Consider the following 16185-nt stretch of genomic DNA (forward strand, 5'->3'; position numbering starts at 1 on the left):
GGGTAATCACTGGCATTCTCAATATCTTGTGCTCCTTACTCCTTTAATTCATTTTTAAATTCTAAAATACAATATTGGAAACTAAACAATGAAATTGTAAAAAAATGTTAGCTACTTTTTTAATTGAGAAATTTCTTAGAAAATTCTTTTTTTTATGATGTTATTAACTAGAAAGGGTTATGTCTCTAGGGAAATTTGTCTCTAGGGAAATTATGCCTCAGGGAAATTATGCCTCGAAATTAAAATAAATCTTGTTCTTTTTTTTTTTTTTGGATGCATGAAAGAATTATGGTCCACAGCTACACATAAATAGTGAAACAAGCATTTCAAGATTAGATCTATTAATTGTAGGAATTATGATAGTATTTATATCCTTCGAGATGATATATTGTTTATTAATGTTGTATTCAATCACGCGTAAATAATTTTAACTCTTATGAGTGATTCCCAATAACATCAAACAACGAATTATCTTTATAATGGTGAAACATTTTAAAATCATTAGAGCTATAATTCCTTTTGTGATATTTCACCTTTATTTGCTTGTAACTTATAAAAATATTTACAAGTCAGTCGTGTAACCACAGTAAAAAAAAAGAAACAACGAAGTACAGAAAAATGAACAAAAGGAAACAACAGAGAATTATAGATAAGAAGGAAGAAAAGACATGAAAAACCTATAAAAGAACCTAGGAAAAACTTGACAAAGAAATGTGCTGCCCGAGGGGACTAAGGTCATATGGTTTGCTTTGTTTATGATATGTTGTTGTGCTTTGCCTATATTACAGTGCTAACATCTATTTTCTTATAGATTCCTGAAGATGCCTTGCACGCCCAAACCAGAGTGATGAATGAAGAATCATCTATTTTTTCAGAAAACAGAGCTCGTCTTTGTTTAAGGTCTGAGGTGACCTTGTTGGCCTCGTCATGGGAATAGCTTCTCCAAGAATTTTCGATGACTCTTTCCTTCTAACATAGGTCCTTACATTCTATTCTAGAAAAATTATTCCATGCGGACACCGTATGTAGAAATGCAGACGTTGTCTGATCTACACCGTTCATCAGAGCAAACATGTATTTTGGTGGACCTCATTTTTTATTTTTTTAAAAATGATGAACGGTGTAGATCGGACAGTGTATGCATTTCTGCATACGTTTAGGGTAATAATGTTTCTACATTCTAAAACGTGCATAACTTAAATCAAATATTAATATAAATCCCAATCATAAGATATAATAGGGTAATCACTGGCATTCTCAATATCTTGTGCTCCCTACTCCTTTAATTCATTTTTAAATTCTAAAATACAATACTGGAAACTAAACAATAAAATCATCAAATAATGTTAGCTACCTTTTAAATTGAGAAATTTCTTAGAAAATGCATTTTCTTATGATTTTATTAGCTAGAAAGGGTTGTCTCTAGGGAAATTATGCCTCGAAATTAAAATAAATCTTGTTTTTTTCTTTTTTTTTTGGATGCATGAAAGAATTATGGTCCACAACTACACAAAATAGTGAAATAATCACTTCAAAATTAGATCTATTAAGTGTAGGAATTATGATAGTATTTATATCCTTCAAGATGATATATTGTTTATTAATGTTGTATTCAATCACAAGTAACTAATTTTAGAACTCTTATGAGTGATTCCCAATAACATCAGACAACGAATTATCTTTATAACGGTGAAACATTTTTAAATCATTAGAGTTATAATTCCTTTGCGATATTTCACCTTTATTTGCTTGTAACTTATAAAAATATTTACAAGTTAGTTTGTGTGTGGCCCATGATTCATTCTCATCAGACCTGAGCATTTTCATGTTATTGTGTTTTCTATTGATGTTTATTTTAATAGGTGTTGAATGTATGTGTGTGTGTGTGTGTGTTTCCAAAGGAATGACTTGAGGCTATTATACGAGCCCCGACAATTCCCGATGCTCCTAACAATTTGAATACCACACCCTCCATAGGGGGAATTGAATACCAGTGAAGACATACAACTGACAAGCAGATGCCCGATCAACTAATCTGAGTATGCGACACACACACACACACACACACACACACACATACATACATATATAAACACACCATTCGTGCTTTTTGCGAGAGGCAGTTGAATCATATGAAGTTCTTATATCATATAGAATCAATTATTCCCTTTGAAGTTAATCTAGGTAATTCAAATGCTTCAATCAAATTTATAAAATAATCTGATTTATAAGAACAAATTGAAAATATCATGATTATATAAAAAAAAGAGACAATGAAGTTCATTTCTCTTGGGCTTAATGACTAAGAAGATATTATTGATCGAAATAGTTGACTTTGTTGATGAAGCACATCATTATAAGTGATAACGATTTCAACACATTATGAAGTGATATTTGGCATTAGTCACGGTGGTAGTTGTTGAGGAGAAAAATAAGATTCCTTGTCTTGTGTATGAAATTTTACAATAAGATATATGTAATGAGATTGGACTAAAAATGCCACATCTCAACTAATGTAAAATACTCATGAGAAGTCATATGAACAAAATAAATAGTCAATTTAAAACTAAATAAATAATCTAAGTTGATTAGTATAGTGAAGGAAATTAATTCCCCTTAGATACTTATAAAGAGAGTGCTTCTGAGAGACATTTTATAGATAAAATAGTCTAATTTAACTTAATTAATATCATGAATTATTCTATAATTCAAGGATTACTATCATAATAAGTTTGCATATGTTTTAAGAAACTCAATCCATAAGACAAATGATGAAACACTATAACTAAGCAAGGCGATTATCTCTAAACATAGAAAATAAACAAGATGATAGTTATTGAATCACTCTAAATTAAAAGGGAGTTAACACACATTAAAGGATAACGAGAACCTATGAGTAACACATTAAGAAAAAGTTAGAATGATATGGATTCATCATCTTAAAATTATCATTCTCAATATCACTTAATTATGAATATAATCTGATTAATTTAACAATACAACACTCTATTAGCAACTATGAATTATGCTGCTTAGAAGGAATCTCATGACCTCAAACTATGTATAAAAATTTTAGATGGTGGATTCACCATACTAGCTCGATCATTGAGAATTATATTTGAATATGTATGAAATAACCAGACAACCAACTATACTCTCATGGGCAACAAGGCTCGATTTGATTCATCATCTTCAATAAGGAAAGAAGAGTAAAAATCTTTCTCTTAATTTATTGAGTTGGTTTGGATTTCTTAGAAAGCCCATATGTGAGCTTTGAAGGGTTCCAATGGTGGGTGCATTGTGTTGTTATTGCGAGATCTAGATATATGAATTGATGTAGTATATATATTGATGTGGTATATATATAAATAAATAAAACAGGAGAATGATCGACGAAGTGAAAAATAAAACGAGAAAAATCACATCAAAAAAAGAACAACACAGCGGAACACATAGATTTATGTGATTCGGAAAATTGCATACGTCCACGAAGTTGCAGATGATTTTACTACTTGAAAAATTTACACCAGTCGATCACATCGACTTACAAGAGGAATCTCTCACTCTTCGCAGCTCTCTCTCTTCTTCTCTCTCTATTCTTCTCTCTATATACCGAGATACACCGAATAAAATAAACTTACAAGAGAAAAGAGAAATAAACTCAATTTATAAACTCAATTTCTCTTCTGCCACATGACACTAATAAGAAGCCTAGAAAGAACAATCTTTTCTTCTTTTTTCTTTTTTCCTTCTGCCTCAAGGAACTGCTCCTCCTTGCACTTCTCTTCCTCTACCCCGAGGAAACCAAAGAAGAACTCAAAGCGTGACTAATAAACCCAAGGAGAGTCATTAGAAGCTTTTATCACGAATAGGAGGGAGTGAAGAGATGTTTCACTTCACAAAAAAGGAAGGCGGGAGTGGATATTTTTGAAGAGTGTGACTCTCCAAAGCAAAGTAACCGCCCAAGCATAGTGGACCGGTTCCACCGTTTCTGAAAATTCTCCCACTTGGAGACTAGTACACAGGCTTCAACATCTCTTTCCTCAAACTGATATCCTCCATTGGTGGTGTCGCCTTTTTCTTCAACATGTATCCTCCACCATGAATCATCCACCTCTGTTACTCAAAGCCTTTGTCAAAGCCTTTGTCTTCACTTGTCTTCACTCCAGAAGACCAACTGAAACTATGCACAACTTCAGTTTCTCAAGAGTATTACCCTTAGTTAACATATTAGCAGAATCCACATAGCTTTGCACCTCCAAGCTATTTCCTGGGTCACTCTTGTCTCTTCTTACAACTCCCACTGCACGAGCAACATTTTGTCTCTGCTGAAAGCCTTTTTCAACAAGTCTAGCCTTGTACATCTTACTGACATCACGCTCAGTCTTCACCTAGTACACCCACTTGTTGTGCAATGTCTTCTTCCATGGTGGAAGTTTTGTTAGCTCTCACTTGCTCGAACTTTCATTTTACAAGATTTCTTCATAGCTCTGTGGTTCTTTAATATCTATCTGTGGAACAATAGGAATGGGTGCCCCGGACCCACTTTCCTCTTCACTTCCAACTCTGCCCTGCACTGTGGCCTCAGGTAGATTTCCTACCACATTCAAAGCCCTTGAATCCAATATAAAGTCTTCAACAGAACTATGAACTACCAACAATAATGCATCCTATGATTCTTCATATACCACATTTGCTTTATCTTTCTCCATCTTCTTAGGATTTCTGCAGTTCCTCTTTATGTAGTTTCCTCTTTATGTATTCCTCTTTATGTAGTCAGTCTTGCCACAATTCCAACAGGTTGTCTGCTTACTAAACTTTGATTTTGATTTCCCTATACTTGAGTTTCTGTCATGCCACCTCATTATGAAATCAACATTCAGTGCTGAACTCGAACCTGAGACCTCGCCATAATCTTTCTTGTGAACTTCCTCAGCCAAAATCAAATCACGAATATCATCGTATTTCAGTTTAAATTTACCTGCAGAACTCCTAACTGCTATTCTCATGGCTTCCCAACTATCTGACAATGAAGCCAACAAGATCAGTGCACATATCTCATCATCAAAATCAATTTCCACATACGACAATTGATTTGTGATATTATTGAAATCATTCAGGTGTTAAGCAACAAAAACATCTTTCACCATATTCAACTTGAATAACTTCTTCATCAAGTGAACCTTAGTTATTCGTCGATGACTTTTCATACATACCTGATAAGATTGTCATGAGATCTATATTTGTTGTTTCCTTGACAACGACGTGTGCTACTGACTTCGATAGGGTCAATCAAATAACCCTCAGAACTTGTCGATCCAAGTCGATCCAACAAGATCCAACAAATTTCATTTAGCCTCATCCATCTTTTCAGGTCTTTTCCCCAATAACGAAAGATGAAGTTTCTTCCCATAAAGATAATCCTCTATCTGTATTCTCTAATAAATAACCAAAATCTGTGTCATCAAACTTCTCAATCCCTGAAATTTTCATTTCATCTGCAGCCATCATTCTTCCTCAGATCCGAACAAAGCTCTGATATCAATTGTTGTTGTTGCGAGATCTATATATACCAGTTGATGTGGTATATATATATAAATTAAACATGAGAATGATAGACAAAGTGAAAAAAAGAACTAGAAAAATCACACAGAAAAACAACACAGTGAAACACACATATTTACGTGATTCGACAAATTATCTACGTCCATGGAGTTGCAGAGGATTTTACTTCTTGAGGAATTTATAACAGTCGATCACCTCGACTTACAAGAGGATCTCTCACTCTTCGTTTCTCTCTATTCTTCTCTCTCTATACCGAGATACACCGAAGAAAAAAACTTACAAGAGAAATAAACCCAATTTCTCTTATGTCGTAAGCCACCAAGAAAAAGCCTAGGGAGAACAATTTTCTTCTTCTTCTTTCTTCTTTCTTTTGCCGCAAGGAACTGCTCCTCCTTGCACTTCTCTTCCTCTGCTCCGAGGAAACCTTCATCTATCCCGAGGAAACCGAAGAACTCAAAGTGTGACTACTAAACCCAAGGAAAACCATCTGAATCTTTAATCATGAATAGGAGGGGGTGAAGAGATGCTTCACTTCACAAAAGAGGAAGGCGGGAGTGGTTATTTGTGAAGAGGTGTGACTCTCCAAAGCAAAGTAACCGCCCAAGCATAGATGACCGAGCTCCACCGTTTCTAACACATTGGAGGTCTTAAAGGATATGATTGATTATTAGAAGATCTTTGGGATTATAGGAGGAGACAAAACGAAGATTAGTGTCTAGAGCTTGCTGGTTTTGTTTCATCCTAAATTGAGACTTGAGGTTTGTTTAGAGTAGCAGTTCTTTGAAATGGTGGTTGTAAAGCTGTAAGTAGAGTAGCAGTAGTTCTTGTTGTAGCAAACTTATAGTCAGACTGATCGGCTCGATGAGATAAACTTAATGATATGAAAATCAGTCTAATTCAAGTCAAATCAAGCCCGGATCAAATCATTAAACCACTATTGTAAGATTTCTGAAGCATTTGAAAGGTCAAACGGATGTCGAATCTAGCGAATTTATTGTCAAATCAATCGTCTCGACAAGAATAATCCAACGAGCCTAAGATTGCTCAATTCCGACATTGTTAAGTCGCTCAAATGTCCATCAAACGTCATCTGATCAAAGGAAGCTCTCCGAACCGTCCGATCAAAATGGTTCATATTCTTGTATTTCTTGGACTCAAAACACTATAAATAGAGCCTCACCCCTCACATAAAAGGGAATAGGCTTAAGAGAGAACTTGAGGCTTTGAGAAGGAGTTCAAGTCCAAGGTCATCCTAGCCATCGTCGATCGTCATCGACCACCACTAACCGTAGACAACCACTGTCGATCACAGCTGACCTCCGTCGACCACCGCTGACCGTCATCGACTGTCGTCAGCCACCACTGACTTCCATCAATCACCGCCGACCGTCATCGATTATCATCAACTATCGTCGATCACCGCCGACCTCCGTCAAACACCGCTGACTAGACGTCGTCAGTCGACGTTGTAACTTGGAAAACTAGTAATCCTTTTCCGCCTGTGGGACAAGGGGCATCTGTAATCATCAACTTATAGTGGATTTTTACAAATGGGTCAGACCCTGTGACTGTGCCAGGTCCCGTCGTTTTTCCCCTTTACTGGTTTTCCACGTAAAAACTTCTGGTGTTATCACAACTTAATTCATTTTCACCTGAGTGTATGCTGAATCCTCGCGCAACACTAAGACGATAATCCATTACTCTACCGCCGCAAATTTTCTAGCACACATCACTTCTATTTTATAGGACCTATTAACATTATTTTATTAAATTTAATGTAATCTATATATATATATATATATATTATACTTTAACCAGTAAGATTGAAAAAAAACAAACTTTACGCCACATAAATTTTTAGAAATCAGTTATTTAAATGGAACGGTGATGACGGTCTAAAACATAAAATAAATAGTAAACTGTTAAAAACAGTCACTTAATCATTGTTAGACTATCGTTTAGTTTTCTACAATAAAAGCTACATGAAATTGAATTTTTTTTTTCTTCAAGTATACTAAGAATCACTAATTTTGATACATAAAATATAAACTTAATTACATGGTTGAAACAAAAAATATTAACAATTGATGCTTGGGTTTGACATTTTTGATGTCAATGATACAACTATACTTTTTTTTATTATGTGTATTACATTTAGTTGGTTATCCATAAATTTCAAGGAATATATTGATATTTTTTATAGTCACTAATTTTAAAATAAATTAAAAAACTCAGATATTACGACATATATAATTATGAAAAATTTACACACACACCACTAAGGGCCCGTTTGTGGCAGCTTATAAGTGCGACAATATTTTCAAGATGCCACCGTACCGTTTGAAAAACACGTTTCGATCGCTTATTCGAAAAATGTGATTGTGATTTTACACTATACACAGACTGTAGGTTCATATTTATCGTCTAAACTTTAATTTGTATATATCTGCCATTTTAATTATTTATTAAAATATCAATTCTATTTTTAAAGAATTATATAAAAGAATTGGATGGCATAAATATAAAAAAAAAATTGAAGTTTACTTAATTACAATTGTATTGGGTGTTTTGTGTGTAAATGCCCTTATAATTATTTTCAGCATTTTCATGGTGCGTGTTCTCCCTGATCGCCGGAGATCAAACGGTGACGCAATTAGGCGTGCCTTCTCTAAAAACTAATCATTATATAAGCCGGAATATCGAGAATTCCGCCCCTTGCTTCCGATTCCCCAACTGCCGATCTCTGTTGAAGATTTCTACGCCGGAGATCGGTCGAAGAGGCATGGAAATGGGTACTTTGCTGCCCAAGTTCCTCGTAGCACTTGCGATCTTCTGCTCTTCTCTTCCGAGCTCATTATCCCTGCCGTTTATCGTCATACATGGTTCGTATACTCGTGTATGCCTCCTTGTATTGCTCCATTTTCGTTGATGGGGGTTTGTGGCAGGTGGAGATTTCAGGTTTTTGTTTATCAATGCTGTCGTTCACTTTGTTCAGGAATTGGAGACGCGTGCGGTAATCGGGGGATGAAGCACTTCACCGAGTTACTGAGCGAGTGGTCTAATTCTCAGGGATACTGTTTGTGGGTAACTCTGTCCGAATTCTTATGATTTTCTTTGGATTGTATTGCGAAGATCGATTTGTTTATGGCGATGGTGTTACGTTTATTATGGTTTGGTCCGTCGTTTCGTTAATGGAGGGAAGGCGAGATGGTGATGTTTAGGTTTAATTGCGCCTTCTTAGTAAATGGACTGCCTAACCTGGTTTTCGCTGATAGCTGGGGAATTCCTTTTTCAAAGTTTATTTATTTATTTCTTTTGTCGCCTGTTTTTTATTTACAATTTTGTTTCAATTATTGGAGTTGCTCGGAGGAAGCAGTTGCGTTTTCAGTTACTTCATGCGTCCCCTTTTTGAGTTTGTTTACTGGTAAGGTTCCATTATGAAGGCTGGATGGTGATTGCTTTGGGGATTTTTTCGGTAGAGTGTGTGACGCGGGACGCGGGTATTTCCAGCGATGCCGCAATCCGCGGCATCTGGCCCCCGCGACTACGGGAGTCTGGACCGAACCGAGAATTAATTTTTTTTCTTTTTTTTGTTATGTTTCTTTATTTCCTGCAACTTTCCTTCCTTCGCTTCCTTGTTTTTTGATTCTTACCTATTTTTATTGTTTCTAGTTAGGCATTTGCTTTGAGGGGGACTTCTATGTTATGTATTAGGATTTTGGACTTTTAGTTTTCTGATTTCATAATTTGAGAAGTGTATTATGTTAGTTTTGCTCTCCGGAGTGTTGTAATCTCTTTCTCTGGCAAGTGGCGAGCCAGTAGCTTGCCCAAAAACTGGTGCTGGATTACCCTTGACGTCCTTGCCTCCCTGAGGCGCCTTTTGCTCACTGTTTTCCGTTTGACTGCCTTCAAACAAATCTCCTGCTGCTGTTACCAGAATAAATTCACAACGTCATCACCCTGGTTCACTCTCCAGCCATTCGGACTTTGCTGGGTCAACTTTCGACCATTGTTCCAGCAAGAGCAGACGCCAAACACCACCAATCTGCAGTCCAGCCACAGGGAACTGCTTCCATATCCCCGTGGGTTCGCTGTCTCGCCATAGATCGTGTCAATTATCGACCGCCACTCATCACCCAACTCGCGGTATTCACCCTACAACTACTCCAACACCTTTCGTGCGTTATCACACTGTCTAGGAGGCCAAGAACGGTGTCATTTGATATCAAAGCTGGCCGAAAGTTCTGTTTGAAGAACAAGACACCATGCCACCAAGAAAGAATTCCTAACATTGTACTCAGGAAATTACCATAGAATTCATGCAGAGGGAAATCATTCAATTACGGTAGAGGTTCATTAATTTTGAAAGAAGACAACGTGATGAAGTCACTCACAACAATAATGGTGACCACCCAGGCGAAAGAAATGACAAAAATCCTTTTCACAAAGACGTTTCAAGCGACAAAGAACAGATGTCGCGTCGTTTCTGCATTGAGTGTAGGAAGAGAGAAGGTGATTTTGGAGTCAAGGTGGCCCTACCAGATTTTGACAGCTGCATGAACTTAGACGAGTTTATTGAATGGCTCTAGACAATGGAACAAGTCTTTGAATAGAAGGACGTCGCACCTGAAAAAAGTGTAAAAGTGGTCGTCATCAAACTGAAGAAGAGTGCGTTGCTGTGGTGGGAATACTAGAAACGACTAGGCCTTCATGAGAGAAAAAATAAAATTACTACCTGGTCCAATATTAAAAGGGAGATGTAGCGCAAGTATCTGCTGACAAATTACTTGCTTGATGTGTTCTTGAGGCTTCACACTTACAACAAAAAGATCTTTCAGTAGAAGAATACACTCCGGAGTTCAAACAACTCATGCTGAAGTGTGAACTAGGGGAGCCCAAGGAGAACATTGTAGCTAAATATCTGGGAGGATTGAGACCGCCTATTGACAATATGGTTTAGTTGCAGCCCTATTGGAACAAGATGTCCAAATATTGGCCTTGAAGGTGAAGAAACGACACCGTAACATCAGGTCCTTACCACCCTTCAAACAAGAGTCGACCATTGAATCAGATCAGTTAGCAAGATCATGTCGACTAGAACACCTTCACCTATCCCTCGAGAAGAGAAGCCAACAGGAAAGAGGGTTGATCGGACCAATACCCCTAAAGCATTCTCATCCCATAAGCATTTCAAATGTCATGAATACAGACACATTACATCCAAGTTTTCCAACAGAAGGGTGATTTCTTTTACCGAACAAGGCGCAGTGGAGGAGGAAGAGAGTGAAGGCCTAGAGGAGGAGAATGGAGAAGAGTGCCAGCTACCCTTGGACGATGGTGATGGTGATGGTGAGATGCTTGTGGTTCAATGAGTTCCCTAGACCGAGTCTAAGAGGGATCAACAGTGGCTCAGGCATAACATCATCCGTACCCGTTGCACTGTAATGGAAAGGTGTGCAACCTCATTATAAATGGAGACAGTTGTAAAAATATGATTTCTACATAGGTGGTAGATAAATTGAGCCTCGTTACACAGAAGTGTTCCCAATCGTATGCCCTGACTTTGTTGAACAATGGAAATGAGATTTGTGTCGACAAGAGATGTTTGGTGGAATTCTCAACTGGAGACAAGCTATAGGATCAGGTTGGGTGTGATTTCGTGCCTATGAATGCATATCATATTCTATTGGGGCGATCGTGGCAGTATGACAGTGGCACATTTCACGATGACTACAAAATTCATACACTTTTAACAAGGACATGAAATTTATTGTGCTTCTACCATTAAATGAATCAATAGTGATGAGCTCTTAGATAGAGGTGGGAACCATCATTCCTCGTGCCGCCTTTCTACAGGCTATGAGAGAGGCGCTAGTGGGACTCAACCGAACCGAGGATTAAATTTATTCCTTTTTTCCTTTCTTTCTTTATTTTCTCCGAGTTCCTTCCATTGCTTCCTCCCTTTTTTGCTCTCACCTATTTCCCTTGTTTCTAATTAGATTAGGTATTTGTTTTCAAGGGACTTCTATATATTATGTATTAGTGTTTTTGAGTTTTAGTGTTCTGATTTCATAATTTGAGAAGTTTATTCTCTAAGTTTTGCTCTCTGGAGTGCTGTAACTTCTTTCTCTTGCAAGTGGTGCGCCCATAACTTACCTAGAAACTGGCGGTGGATCCCCTTCGATGTCCTTACCTCCCCGACACACCATTTGCTTGCTGTTTTCCGCCGAACCGTTTTCAAACAAACCTCTTGCTGCTGTTTCCAGCAGAAATTCACAATATGGTTCGCTTTCCAGCTGCCCGGACTTCGCTGAGTTGACTTGCGACTGTTGTTTCCAGCAACGGCAGTCACCGAACACCTCCAGTCTGCAGTCCAGCTGTAGGGAACTGCTTCTGTTTCCCTGTGTGTTTGCTGTCCCACCACCGTTCTTGTCAATTATTAACTTCTACCCATCACCCAACTCACGGTATTCCCCCTACAACATCTCCGACACCTTTGGTGCGATATCACACTGTTTAGGAGCCTTAGAACGGTGTCAGTGTGCTTTTGATAGCTTTATCGTGACTGACATAAATTGACTTAGTTTTTGAAGGGGAGTTGTTTTATAATATGCATTATGCTTAGTTTTCAATAGATGGTCATTTCAATTCCCTAGTATTTATAATTTCCTGTTTGTTGCTTGTGATTTCAACCCCCTTATTGTTGTGAACTGTTTTGTTTTCTTTTAGGGAAATTGGAAAGGGTTCAGTGGACTCATGGGTTATGCCCCTTCAAAAACAGGTTGCTTCACCTTATGATGCTATTCTAATCTTGTTTTTGAAAAATTATATTTTTGAAGAGTCCTGATACTATTGCTTTTCATGTTTACAGACAGATATTGTTTGTGAAAAGGTAATAACACTATTTTTGGGCAAGCGTTGTTGGAGTTTTGCTGAACTCCGCCACAATCTAATTTATTAATCAGGTGAAGGAAATGAAGGAACTGAGTGGAGGTTTTAACATTGTTGGCCTTTCTCAGGTAATAATTTTACTTTTTTTCTCTTTTTCACTCTTCTTGCCTCATTTGTGCTATTTTTTGATACGAAAAATATCATTGGAACCATCAATATGTAGTTCTTCCTTCAAAAATAAGTATGCGAGCCATAGTGTATTTTCTGCACCTTGGCCAACCATAAAAAACGACCCTATAAAAAAAGATCTAAAAGTCCACATTTCTTTAGTCCCTTGAACTTTTCCTGCTATAACACTTGGACTCGCTATTGGCTCTGGTTTTTCTAATTTGAGATTGCTATTATCAAGATAATTATATGTTGTGATACTCTTTGCATCCTAAATTTCGCGAACAAATCAATCATTACATAATTTATTAAGTTTTTTTTTTTGTTTTTTAAATCTTTCTCCAAACACCCTTATATTGTTTCATGTAATCATTTACAAACACAATATGTTATCGCTATATGCCCATAGTGCTTGCATGTGATGAAAAGATGCGTTTTTCTGCTGGAATACGTAAATGCAGGGTTCCATAGTTATGCGATTCTAGTGCTGTGAAACTTCCATTTGGAGTTCCGATATGGAGAGGAGGATCTAGGTGTCTCCAAATCTATACTGGTTTTCAATGGTGGTTTCACGATTTAGAGTCGAGAAGTTGAATGGTTAGGAAGAAATTAAGTTCTTTGCTAAACCCCAAATCAGGTGACTGGCAATCGTATCTCCCATGATTTTCTTCCATTATTATGTTGGGTAATGTAGAGAGTATCTCCTATGATTTGCTTCCATTATTATGTTGGGTAATGTAGTGACTCGGTCCACCGCAATTTAATTAACTGTTGTTAATTAGCTTTCTAATTAAGAATCCCACCCACCGCTCACCTACCACACCCACCTACTGCTCTCCTAGTTTCTATAAATAGTCTCTTATGGTTTGTCAATTACAACAGTTTAAGAACCGTTGTAATAAAAATAGTATGAGTTTTTCTCGCCTCTTGAGAGCTAAGAGAAAGAGAGGAAAACAAAGAAGAAAATAGAGATTTTCTTGTAAACGTCGAGGCGCTCGATGGTGCGCTCGATGGTGTAATTTGAAGAAATAAAATTCTCTGTAGCTCCGTGGACGTAGACAAATTTGCCGAATCACGTAAATCTGTGTCGCTCTGGTGTTTTTCTGCTTGCAATTTTACTCGTTACATTTTTCACTTTATTGTCATTGTTTTTCACAACAACTGGTGGGTTCGAATCTAAGGAAGAACGATGGGCGGAGACGGAGTAATGACATCGGGGATCGAGAAGTTCAATGACACAGATTTTGGTTATTGGAGGATGCAGATAAATGACTACCTCTATGAGAAGAAACTTCATCTTCCGTTATTGGGAAAACAATCAGAAATGATGGACGAGGCGGAACGAAATTTGTTGGATTGACAGGTTCTGGGGGTTATTCGATTAACCCTGTCGAGATCGGTTGCCCACAACATCATCAAGGAGAGGACTATTACAAATCTCATGACGACTTTATCAGGTATGTATGAAAAGCCATCGATGAATAACAATGTGTACTTGATGAAAAAAATTATTTAACTTAAAGATGACAGAAGGTGTGTCTGTTGCTTTTTTTATTGCTCAACATTTGAATAATTTCAATACTATCACAAATCAATTGTCGTATGTTAAAATTGATTTTGATGATGAGATACGTGCGCTGATTTTGTTGACATCATTGCTTAATAGCTGGGAGGCCATGATGATTACAATTAACAGTTCTGTAGGCAAATCTAAGCTGAAATATGGAGATATTCGTGATTTGATTTTGACTGAGGAGACGCGCAGGAAGGATTTTTGGCGAGGCCTCATGCATATCCAAGAGATTGAGAAGAGATAGAGAGATCATGAAAAAGGAGTGTGAGATAAAAAGTGAGATTGAGAATGATAAAAAGAAGACTTAAGAGATAAAGAGAGCAATCTCTCTTTCTCTCTATCTCTCTATCTCTCTCTCTGGTCATCACTATCACTCAACCTTTCTCCCTCTCTATGCTCTTTCTCTCTCTACCTTTTTCCCACTCTCACTTAGTCTCCTTCTCTCTCCCTTTCTCTCTCTCACTCACTTGCACACAGTCTCTCTCTCTCCTCATTTTCTCTTATTATGTATCTTACTTTTTTCTTTATCTCTCTCTTCTCTCTCTCTTTCTGTATTACCCTCTCTCACTCTCCCTTCAAGAGGTGGTTGTCATAGTGCAACACTTTATTTTATATGACACAACCCTCGCGCCTAACACCCTCACCGAGCCGAACTCCCCCTTCTTCCTCTCGAATACGGAAGGAGGAGACGAGCATTCTCCAGTCACGCACGTCCTTTTAAGCGCAACAGCTAAAGCAGAAGAGAACAGTTCGTGGCATTGCACTAATTCTACACCACATTCTTCCATTTTTTGCTCTTCTGCAAACACAAGGTGATGGGCTTCTTTGTTTTTTTTAACTGATAGAATGCATAGGAATTGAGTGGCATGCTAGTAAATCTTTCTTAACATTTTTTTTTTACTTTACATTAGTATGCTGTGTTCTTTCATCTGCACTTCAGGAATTATTTCAAAGCTATTTAATCTGCATTATTTTATAGCACTGTCTCACAACAATTAATTTTAATCTGTCCTATATTCTAGTGTAAAGTATTGTGATTATTTGAAAGTTGAATGATAGTGAGTTGAATTGTATAATAAGTTGAGAGTAATGCATAATGTGATAAACAACTAAGCATGATTAAACGACCGGTGACGATTGAAATTTTTTTTACCATTGCGGAAGTATGGACAAAGGAAGAATAAAACATAAAAAAAACTAATACTAACCCTGTCATAGCCTTCGCCAAGGAAAGACGCACCATCACAATAGCGAACCTTAAAATGGATAAGAAGAATTACATACATGCCGCTCAATTGCTATGTGCTTGCATATCTATTACATTGGCTTCAATTTTTACATGCATACTATACAATGCTTATATCCTCTGCATATATGGAACCTAAGTTTTATAATCACACAACTCTGATATTTAATTCTACATAAGAGATACTTCTATTTCTTAATGTGAAATGTATCTTTTCATGCTTAGGATTTATATGCTAATTTGGAAATAATTTGGGCATCATTTTGGAACAATTTCGACACTGTTTAGGGGTACTTTTGCTTGCTGATTTAGAGAGGCTTACACAATGTTTTGAGGCATTTTTATGGGCTAATTTTGAGGCGATCTACACACTATTTTGGCGAGATTTATGTAGCCTTTAAGTGCTGATTTACATACGGTTTATAATTGATTTTACGGACCCCTTTTTGCTCACTGTTTTGGGTTTCAATTGATTGATATTTAAACGCTTTCCCCCTTGACTTTACTAGTTTTGGAAGTGGGACTTGTCTTATCCTTCTTCTTTTTTTTTAATTTATTTTTAAATGGTTAAGTCATAAGGATGGGATTGATGATTTAATTAATTGGAAGATATAGAAAACCTTAAATCACCTTAAACATAAGTTAAAGAGTAGGTTTCCTAGAGTTTTAGGAGCACACACCTTAGGTGAGAATCCATCTACCTAGTCCTCAGTGTAGACCTCTTAGACTTTAGGTGTGCCCC

At 37.0% G+C, this 16185-nt stretch overlaps 1 protein-coding gene across 3 annotated transcripts in view; it reads left to right on the forward strand.

Annotated features, from left to right (window-relative positions):
- Positions 1–8158: 8158 nt before the first annotated feature.
- Positions 8159–16185, forward strand: part of LOC110023066 (palmitoyl-protein thioesterase 1-like) — a 42514-nt gene continuing 34487 nt past the window's right edge. For 2 of the 3 annotated variants that reach the window (XM_020722284.1, XM_020722285.1), the window contains exons 1-5: positions 8159–8447; positions 8561–8645; positions 12295–12346; positions 12437–12457; positions 12531–12584. In XM_020722284.1, the coding sequence (XP_020577943.1) occupies positions 8348–8447; positions 8561–8645; positions 12295–12346; positions 12437–12457; positions 12531–12584 (312 nt within the window). In that variant the 5' untranslated portion in view covers positions 8159–8347. Of the gene's footprint in view, positions 8448–8560; positions 8646–8945; positions 8990–12294; positions 12347–12436; positions 12458–12530; positions 12585–16185 lie in introns of those variants that run through there. The other variant, XM_020722286.1, reaches the window with a different exon arrangement.

Source organism: Phalaenopsis equestris, unplaced genomic scaffold, assembly GCF_001263595.1.
Source record: "Phalaenopsis equestris unplaced genomic scaffold, ASM126359v1 Scaffold000209, whole genome shotgun sequence".
Lineage (NCBI taxonomy): Eukaryota > Viridiplantae > Streptophyta > Magnoliopsida > Asparagales > Orchidaceae > Phalaenopsis > Phalaenopsis equestris.